We start from the raw sequence: 8,932 nt of genomic DNA, 5'->3' as shown, positions 1-8,932 counted from the left end.
TGGCCGTAACCAACCGGTACTCGTCTGGCATGCCCGGCGCGATTTGAAGAGACGACGAGATGTCACTGCCGCCGCCTTCGAGAATGTCGATCTCGGGGGACCCGCGGCCCATGTTCGGGTGCAAGCCGTAGCCGGGGTTGGGGTTGCAGGCGCTAATGCGCTGAGACGAATCGTAGCGCTCGTCGCACTCGCTGTAGGTCCATGGCCACATGCGGTTGGTCGATGCCGCAAAGAGCGCGCGACCGAGGTTGCCCATCATCCAGAGACCCGGCCACGTCGGGTAAAACTTGATATCGGGGATGCGGTCGAGGAACTGCACGGGCATATCGCGTTGGAGGTTGCCGTCCCAGCGCTTCCCCGTGATATGGGGGTTCATCGACGCACGGGTCGCACCAGGCATCTTGGCTGAAATCTCGACAAACCCGCCTTGGATACAAAACTTGTTCCACGTTTGCATCATGGCCGCGCGATAGTACTAGTCGACAGGTTAGTTGCATGCACCAACACTATGTAGACAATATGTACCATTGTCTTGGTCGTCCATGACGGTGCATCTGACCACACGTTGTAGTACGTGACGTTGGTCTCAGTCGCGTCGACGCGGATCTGAAACGTGCCATTGACCGTGAGCGCATTCTCGGGGGTGTAGACGCCCACAGCGCGGTTGACGCCATCGGGAATGTCAAGGGCGACCCAGAGATGGTCATGGCCGGCCGTAAAGTTGCGGCCGGCCAAGTTGAACTCGTCGCTCATGACCAAGTCCCACGGATCGCCCCGAGAACTCGTCATTGTGTGAAACTCGTCCGGAGTCTCGACGTCGACCCACATCTTGACGCCCGACTTGGTTGGCAGCGTTGGGTCGTTTTGATCGAGCGCGTCGGCCACTTTCCAAGCAAGAAACAGACAAACGGACGTCGTCGCTCGACCCATAGTTGCACGACGACGACGATGATCAAGTCGAAGAATGAATGAACTGGGGAATGGAACGTAATGGCACCACAACGTATCGAGAGTGTGATGGTGGAATGTACGGTGCCTGGCTCTCCATGCACGTCGCAGTCGAATAATGGGAGGCAGTATGGGTGATAGTAGGTCTCAGACCACGAGACGCCACCGGCTTTGGCTCTTTTTGGATCCAACTCGTACACTTATACCACTTTTGAAGCGATGTCGGACTATGGATGCCGTTCATTTCGTTGTAACGCAATCAGCTCTATATGAAGAGAGTTGATCATCAACGAACTCGAAGCACCAGGACTACCACCAAAATACGCTTTAAGTAATTGGTGATACCTAGCAATTCCTCGATAGACGACGTTCCCACGAGCATCTTGTAAGGGCTAAGCAGTGCCACAGGGCTCAACGACACAAGAGACGCTACAGTACGTACTAGGTACGTTCCATCGGATACGACTACGCTCCTGGGCGACATAACGTCAACAATGCTTGGTTCTCGCACGAGCTCAAAGAGCGGGTTGGTGACGCTACGCGGCGACGAAGCATGGGTCAAGTCGATACGTGCGTGCTTGCTGGACGACCTCTGCCGCATTCACTCGTACCAGTGGAGATGCTTCGAGTCCGCGGTGCAATCTATCGTGTTGGCTAATCTCTCCAGTCTACAGAAAACGTTTTCGCGCAAGTTAGCAACGTGTGCAATGCAATAGCCTTCGTTCCGACCTTGAAGTCACTGTCGCAAGATGCCGACGGCTGCTTTACATTATTGTCAAATCGCATTGTGAAGTGCTCATTTGCGCAACGGTGAGAGATGCGCGCTCAAAACGCAATAGGCTTGTCGCCTGCCTTCCGTATGGTTGCCTGCGCCATTTCATCCATTTAACGATAATCAGACTATTGATGTTTCCTATTTATCATTTATTTATTTACATATTTCATCACTTTTACCAAGAAATGACACAATGGCCGAGTGGTCTAAGGCGCTGGTTTTAGGCACCAGTCTTCGGGCGTGGGTTCAAATCCCACTTGTGTCATACTTTTTATTTTTGCAAACATTTCCCGTGCCGTCCAAGTTTCTCAAAGGGTGAAATGACCCATTCCTAGTATTACCTGTCCGTGCACCAGTGCAATATTGTGCCAAGGAATGGGCAACCAAACAGAACGTCTTGATTGAGAGTGTGGACATTTCGTCTCTTTGACGAGGTCGTGCAGAAAGGACATCGGGCGCCTCGTCAAGCGGTTTCCTTGCAGCCCACACGCTCCAAGAGTGGGTATTTTGCTAATAGAGTAGACAAGTTGGTCGACTCGCCCCACTGGCAGTGTTTTGGCGATGCAGGGACGGCGATGCTATAGCTCAGATGGACGACGCATGCTCGGCGGTGTCGGAGCAGCAGCGACGATCATCCAATTTATCGATCTTGGCGGCCACGCTGACCATGCTGCGACGGACTGCAACGTCCCCGCGGGTAATTAAAACCTTTAGACCAACACGATTGCCACTACCTCAACGCGATGCAATTGAAGTCGTGCTTCGTGAGGAGCGAGGACTGGACTTTCACGATTTTACCGGCATCAGAGGACCATAAAGACCATCAAACAAAAATCCCAGTAGTAGAGAAAGAGGTTTCCAACAAACGGAGCGTACGAATATGACAAGAAACCTTGACCAGGAAAAGAGCATCTCTAGCAAATTCTCCACCTCTGTGTAAATCCATCAACGGTCATGGGTATCACTCAATTTCGCTACTCACACGACACGTGCTTGCTCCACTCGGCGTCAGCAACCTGGACCTCATTACAACAGAGCGCACATGTTTCTAAAATAATGTACACATTGTGTTATAGTTTTACTAGAGTGGTGTTTCTAACAGGCGACTTGTTTACGCCTTTTCGTAGGCGGTGGTAGCATCGACGTCGTGCTCGTCCTCGCCAGCGATAAACGACTTGCGCGTCTCGTCGTTCTCGAGCGCGAGCTTGGCCTTGAACGCGTTGTCCATGACGCTCGCCTCCTCGTTGTTGTCAAACATGCAGAACCACGTGAGGACAAGCGCCGCCAAACAGATGCCGGCAAACGTGTACCACGTGCCGACGTAGCCAAAGCTCGGGTTGTCGACCCAGCGCGCAAAGCCGTATGAGCCGACAGCAGCGCCGGCCTTGCCCATGGCGGCCGAGAAGCCGTGGCACGAGCTCTTGATGGCCGTCGGGTACATCTCCGTGGGCATGACGAACGTCGACATGTTGGGGCCAAAGTTGGAGAAGAAGAGCGTCAAGCCAAAGAGAATGATGAAGACCGCGCTCTGGTCCTTGATCGTGTCCCACCAGATGCCGAGCACAAGGAAGATGATCGTCATACAGATAAGGCCCTGGAGCATGATGCGCTTGCGGCCCATCTTGTTGATGAAAAAGCACGCGACGTAGTAACCCGGCAGCGCCACGAGCGAGATCAAGACGTTCTGGAGCGCGATCGTGTGGAGCGTCGAGTTGGCGCCAATCACCGAGAGGATCGACGCCGTAAAGAGGTTTTGCGCGTAAAACACAATGTCAAAGAGGAACCACGTGCCGGCCGTGCCGAGGAGGCTCTTGCCGTAGTGCTTGAGGATGAACGACCAGCGGATCTTCTGGACGTGGACTTCTTCAGCCATCATCGTCTTGTACGCTTGGGTCTCTTCGGCCGTGATGCGGTAGTAGACAAGGAAGAGCGCCGGGAGGACACCGATGCCAAAGAGCACGCGCCACATGATCTCGAGGTTCTGGGTCGTCGGGTCCATCGCGTTGACCATGATCAAGCCAAAGACACCAGCAATGAGGAAGCCGACACCCTGGAGCGAGAACGTGAGCGAGACGCGGCGGTTGCGGTCGGCGGGCGACGTGGCATCTTCCGACGACGACGACGCCGCGAGCGGGTACTCGCCGCCGATACCGAAACCGAGAACACCACGGGCAACGACGAGGAACCAAAGCGTGCCGAGGGCCGAACCGCCGTAGGCCGCCGCACAGAGGATACCACCGACGATGAGGAGCGCACACGTCGCAATCATGCAGTTCTTGCGGCCGTACATGTCACCGAGGACGCCGAAGACGAGCTGACCGAGGACGGCGCCAATGAGTGCGGACGTCGAGACGTTCGACTTCATCGAGCTGTCAAAGACACTCTTGCCGTACTGGTGCTCCAAGATGACGTTGACGATGTTGATGACCGAGAGATCGTACGCATCGTTAAAGAAGCCGAGACCGCGGAGGAAGAACTTGTTCACCATCGGTGCGGAGGACGAGTGAAATTGGTGAATGAAAAACAGAACGCAGCTTCCGAAACAAGCCGCCGTGTGGTGCATTCGATTCGTGGTTGGATCTCGCAACCCATGCTCCAGCAAGCTCCTTGGGCTGCCACATTCACACCACTCGGTCTTAGTATGCAGTCGAATCTGGCCAAGATGTCACGTCGGCTCGCCCTGGGTGAGACAAGGTGTTGATGAAAGGGTAAGCGACACGCATCGAGGCGCGGCACCCGTGTCGACCAATCCGATCGCGCGTGTTCTGGAATGCTCCAATCATATACCTTGTGGCGAACCATGGACCAATGAACTTCAATCTTCACGTGTCGCGCGAAATGTCCAAGGACAGACCAATCAAACGCGTGGGCTGTTTTTCTCCACGAATCAAATGGTTTGTGTTTCGATGCACCAATCATAGCGCTTTACATCCCATTATAGGCCAATCAAATGCGTGGAATAGCGGCGTCTGTATCTTCGCCAGCGGCCTCCTATACGTGGTGAATCGAGGCGCCGACACCAGTCGTTTGGGAGGATTGCTGAGGACCGCACTGGCGTGGTTGATGGAACCCATTAGCATGGGTGCGACCACGCTGCAACCAAAAGCATTGAATTCCGAAGTGAATTCTGGAACGAACAACGAGCTGCCGTGGCGCGACCGTGCTGCATTTGTGGTGACGACATACGTTATAACACGGCGTCGTCCCCAAACATAACAGTGTTAGAACATTGGGTTGTTCCGGCGACAGACCTTCTGCCGCGGTTGGCATGCATGCCGGCATGCCGTCGTTGGCTCCGCCGTGGGATCACTCTCACATGTGATGTGGACAGCACATTCAATAAGTACCGCTGCTGCGGAATCTGGTTGTGCCTGCTCCGACGATAGAATCAGATTCGGTGGTCTCGTGGACATTCCTTTTGGGCTCGGGAATGTCAAGACCCGCGTGACTAGAGTCCGTGCGTTGATAATTCATTTGTACTCGTCACATGCGCCGTGGGTGTCGTGTGCCCCTTCTCGTCTCAACTGTTTCGAGCGTTCAAGCAACTTTGCCGTCCGAAGACGGCGCAACGAGTCCGTATTCCGGTGGTCCCTCATTTGGTAGTAAGGGGACAGCAGAATGAGCTTCACCAAAGGTGGTGCGGTGCAACCCTGCAAAGGAACCATTTCAATGCAATGCCACTTGCAGCTCATTGAAAACCAAAAGCGGACGCTTGGAGCTTTGGACTGTGTCAAGGAATCTGGCGTCGAATCTTGGCCCATGGACTCAGATTCAAAACGACCCTTTCCTCAGCACGTTTTTGGACTTGGACGACGACAGTCGTATTTGTTGGGGTCACGGTGACGACATCAGGCACATGGTGCCCTCTGCACCAGGGTACTTCTGTTGTCGCGACCACCGACGGTTTTTTGCGTTGCGCAAAAAGCAAAAAGTGTGGACGTGCTATCTGCTTCAATGCATGTGTTGTTGACATCTCTTGCATCAAACCGCAACAATGAATTACGTAAAACAACTAGGACGTGTACAACTAGTACGAATAGTTGTATAACGTAATTCATTGTTGCGGCTTGATGCAAGAGATGTCAACAACACATGCATTGAAGCTGGTACTCGGTCGCCTCGTTGCCAAAGCAACTCGACTTCGAGACGGTTTCTCATGCACTTGGACGTCGGCGAGGAATCCTTGTGGACTGGAATTATCAATGTATCAATATGCGCTTGTCCATCGTTTTCGGGTGCAAACCGACAGCATGGCGGATAGCAGATAACGCTCCAAACGGCTCCATCATTGCCCGCTCGACCTCTTGGACATTTCATCTTATTGATGTCGACCAACGATTCCATTCAACGATTGTGCGAACGTGCCAAAGCCACCGACGAGGCCGGCCAGCGCGAGGCCGCCATTGCCTACTACGACGACGCGATTCAAGCGCTGCAGCAGCAATATGCGTCCATTGCACCAGGTATACATTCGTACTCGGCGGCGTTTCATGCCCAAACTCTGTCTCTAGAGGACACGACAAGCAAGGTGCGCGTGGCCAATGCGCTGCAGCAGTGCCTCGACCGACGCCTCGCTCTCCAACAACGGGAGGCGCCACGCATCGAAATCACACCGCGGACACTCCAGACGGCTATGGCCGCGCAGTCGGCTGCAACACGTACGCAACATGTTCCGCGTCTACGCTATGTACTAGCTGTCTGGGCAGAGGGCGTGCACAAGGCGGGCGGTGGTAAGACCGTGCTCGGGTCGGCTGTGGCCGGCGCTGGCCTCGGGCTATGCGTTGCAGGACCCTTGGGGCTCATGGCCGGCGCGGTCGGCGGCGCTGTGTTGACAACAAAGAACGGGGCGACAGGTACTACTGCACCAACGATTCTCTCTGGTGATATGCAAGCTTAACGCTGGTGTTCCCTCCTAGGTGACATTGCACGCGCGACGGGCAACCTCGTGGCAGCGTCGTATGAGAGCGCCAAGGTCATCAACAACACATACCACGTGACGGACCGCGTCAAGAGCGCGGCCAAGAGCGCAGTCGCGACAGCCCAGGACCTCGATGCCAAGTACAAGGTAGTAGCTTCTTCGACATGTCGAATCAGATGGACAAGGTGTTCACTCGGAGCAGATCAAGGACACGACCGCGAGGCTGCTCGAGAGCGGCATCAAGCACGCGACTATCGTGAACGATAAGTACCAACTCACCGACCGTGCGGCGAAAGCGACCGTGAGTGGGATGAACAAAGCATCCGAGATCCTCCGCGACAAGCAGAAATAACGAGTACTAGAGATATCCCCACCAATCCCAGTCCCATAACATACACTGGCGACGTCCCAACTGCCTGCTGCCATAATGTCGCGCCGACCGAATACAAGTCGCATCGTCAAGACGAATAGTTCATTCGGCACTCGATGCCTTCACCACGACACGCTGCTCACAACAGCCGCCATCGTCGTCGTTGCAGAGCGCTGGACTGCTACGAGAGGCACCCGCCTTTACACGTCACTTGTTGTTATCTTACGCGACTGGCGTCGACGTAACTTCAGCCGCCGTCTCGGTCGTCGGGGCGGACTCCTGTGCCGTAGCGACTTCCTCGGTCGCTTCGTCGACCTTCTCCGCGGCATCGGCACTCTCCGAGCCCTCGACGGCGTCGACCGTCGGCTTCTCGCCGTCCGATTGTCCGTCGTTCGGAGAAGTCGCTTTTTCGTCCGCCTCGTTGCTCTCAGCCTTCTTCGCTTTGCCGTTTGCCTTGGCCGACTTCTTCGCGGGCGCCTTTTTGCCGCCCTTCTTCTTCGGGGCCGGCTTGGCCGTCACCTCGGGCGCTGCTTCCTCGGCCTTGGCCGACTCTTCTTCCGTCGGAAGCGTAAACGTGCTGGCGTCTGCAGCGGCGTCAACACCTCGTCCAAGTCGTGGGCAATGAACGTAATACCCGTGTAGGCAGGAAGAAAGTACTGCTGCTTGCGCTTTTGCAAAAACTTGAGCAGCTGCACCATCGTCGCTTGAATCAAACGGCTGTCCTAGAGTCAGTGGCGTTGGCATCGATATATCCATCGAGTGGCGGTCGGACCTCGGCCGAGAGACTGGCTTGGACGCACGACACGAGCAGCGGCAGTCGCGCTACGTAACCCCTCGATACAGGTGATCGACAGCCCACAAGTCATACCAAAGAGCCGGAGGAGGTGCTCGCCTCCATAGATCGTCGCCAGCGGTCTACGGCTCCATGAGTGCCATGGAAGTACGGCGTCAAGCCGTTGTACGTCTCGGGGTGGGCGGCCAGGATCATATCGTACTGCGGCCGCTCATCGCGGTAGAGCAGAATACACCCCACGGCCTTGTTGAAGTACGTCACGAGCCCCTTGATGATCTCTTTGGTCGACTACGCAAGTGAGTTGTGATGCAGAAGGGACGCGACGTTGGTACCTCGCGCTCGGTCACTTGCTTCTCCGAGAGTTCGCCTTGGGTCAAAAAGTCGTCGATAATCTACGGAATTGTGGGCAACCAAAGTCTTATTGACTGCACCTTGGACACGGGGGTCTTGCGAGGAAGCTCAATCCAGCGCTCTTGCTGCGTAACGTTCTACGCGCTTCTGATCGAAACATAGCAAACGACGAGGCGAAAGCGTACCTTCCAGTCGTCGACGAGGATCTTCTTGAGCGCAATCGGGATCGGGATCTGCACGTCGACAGCAGCGACCAACTACACGCGGTGTTAGAGCATACGGCGGTCGCGCGCGTTGTACGTCTTCGAGTTCGTGCGAGCCTTCGACCTTGATGGCCTCGAAAGGGTTCTCGACCTTGTGCTTCTTGCTGGCACCTTGCTTGGGGAGCGGGCCGTTCGCCGCCAGACGTTTCTTTGCCGCGCCCTTCTCCATACGTGAGCCTCGTCCTTTCCCATACGTCGTCGGCTACCTTGGGAGCATTCTCCGCGTCGTCCTTGGCCTGCTTCTGTAGCGTGCGCGAGGCCTCGCTCGTGTCAAGCACGCGCTCGGGCCCGACCCACTCGTCCCACTTTTTCGACCACTTGAGGTAGTGAACAAAGTACTGCGGCGTAGCGCCTACACCGCCGGTCTTAGCCAGGAAGGGCCCACGCGCCACGTACTGTCCGGGTCCAGGCGCAGCACGCGCGCGTCGTAGATCTGCACGCCATGGCGCACAAGCACCGTATCGTTGACGGCAAACACCTTGGTCGTCGTCGGCGCCTTCGTCATGTTGCTCTT

The 8,932-nt window shown here is 55.6% G+C and overlaps 4 protein-coding genes and 1 non-coding gene across 5 annotated transcripts in view; 2 read left to right on the top strand and 3 right to left on the bottom strand.

The window, feature by feature from the left end:
- Positions 1 to 1,046, bottom strand: part of SDRG_11826 (hypothetical protein) — a 2,680-nt gene extending 1,634 nt beyond the window's left edge. Inside the window, exons 1-2 of the mRNA XM_008617880.1 lie at positions 526 to 1,046; positions 11 to 475 (exon numbers count right to left, since the gene is read on the bottom strand). Of these exons, the coding sequence (XP_008616102.1) occupies positions 11 to 475; positions 526 to 930 (870 nt within the window). The 5' untranslated portion in view covers positions 931 to 1,046. The remainder of the gene's footprint in view (positions 1 to 10; positions 476 to 525) is intronic.
- An 864-nt stretch (positions 1,047 to 1,910) lies between these two features.
- SDRG_11825 lies at positions 1,911 to 1,988 on the top strand. The gene has a single exon. It is a non-coding gene; the product is annotated as a tRNA-Leu (tRNA).
- Positions 1,989 to 2,764: 776 nt separating this feature from the next.
- On the bottom strand, positions 2,765 to 4,296 carry SDRG_11824 (hypothetical protein). The gene has a single exon (XM_008617879.1). The coding sequence runs from the start codon at positions 4,284 to 4,286 to the stop codon at positions 2,835 to 2,837; it is 1,452 nt and encodes a 483-aa protein (XP_008616101.1). The 5' UTR covers positions 4,287 to 4,296; the 3' UTR covers positions 2,765 to 2,834.
- A 1,724-nt stretch (positions 4,297 to 6,020) lies between these two features.
- Positions 6,021 to 7,193, top strand: SDRG_11823 (hypothetical protein). Its single transcript, XM_008617878.1, has 5 exons — positions 6,021 to 6,186; positions 6,235 to 6,381; positions 6,430 to 6,576; positions 6,640 to 6,788; positions 6,844 to 7,193. The coding sequence occupies exons 1-5, from the start codon at positions 6,048 to 6,050 to the stop codon at positions 6,991 to 6,993; spliced, it is 732 nt and encodes a 243-aa protein (XP_008616100.1). The 5' UTR covers positions 6,021 to 6,047; the 3' UTR covers positions 6,994 to 7,193.
- SDRG_11822 (hypothetical protein) lies at positions 7,086 to 8,932 on the bottom strand. The gene is made up of 11 exons (XM_008617877.1): positions 8,815 to 8,932; positions 8,625 to 8,770; positions 8,456 to 8,578; positions 8,341 to 8,412; positions 8,236 to 8,292; positions 8,137 to 8,196; positions 7,974 to 8,092; positions 7,880 to 7,926; positions 7,784 to 7,833; positions 7,646 to 7,733; positions 7,086 to 7,595 (listed from the first exon to the last, which is right to left on the bottom strand). The coding sequence occupies exons 1-11, from the start codon at positions 8,921 to 8,923 to the stop codon at positions 7,234 to 7,236; spliced, it is 1,233 nt and encodes a 410-aa protein (XP_008616099.1). The 5' UTR covers positions 8,924 to 8,932; the 3' UTR covers positions 7,086 to 7,233.

This window comes from Saprolegnia diclina, assembly GCF_000281045.1.
Source record: "Saprolegnia diclina VS20 unplaced genomic scaffold supercont1.44, whole genome shotgun sequence".
Classification (NCBI taxonomy): domain Eukaryota; phylum Oomycota; class Saprolegniomycetes; order Saprolegniales; family Saprolegniaceae; genus Saprolegnia; species Saprolegnia diclina.
The sequence above is the reverse complement of the archived record's forward strand: the minus strand, read 5'-3'. Positions and strand labels throughout refer to the sequence as shown.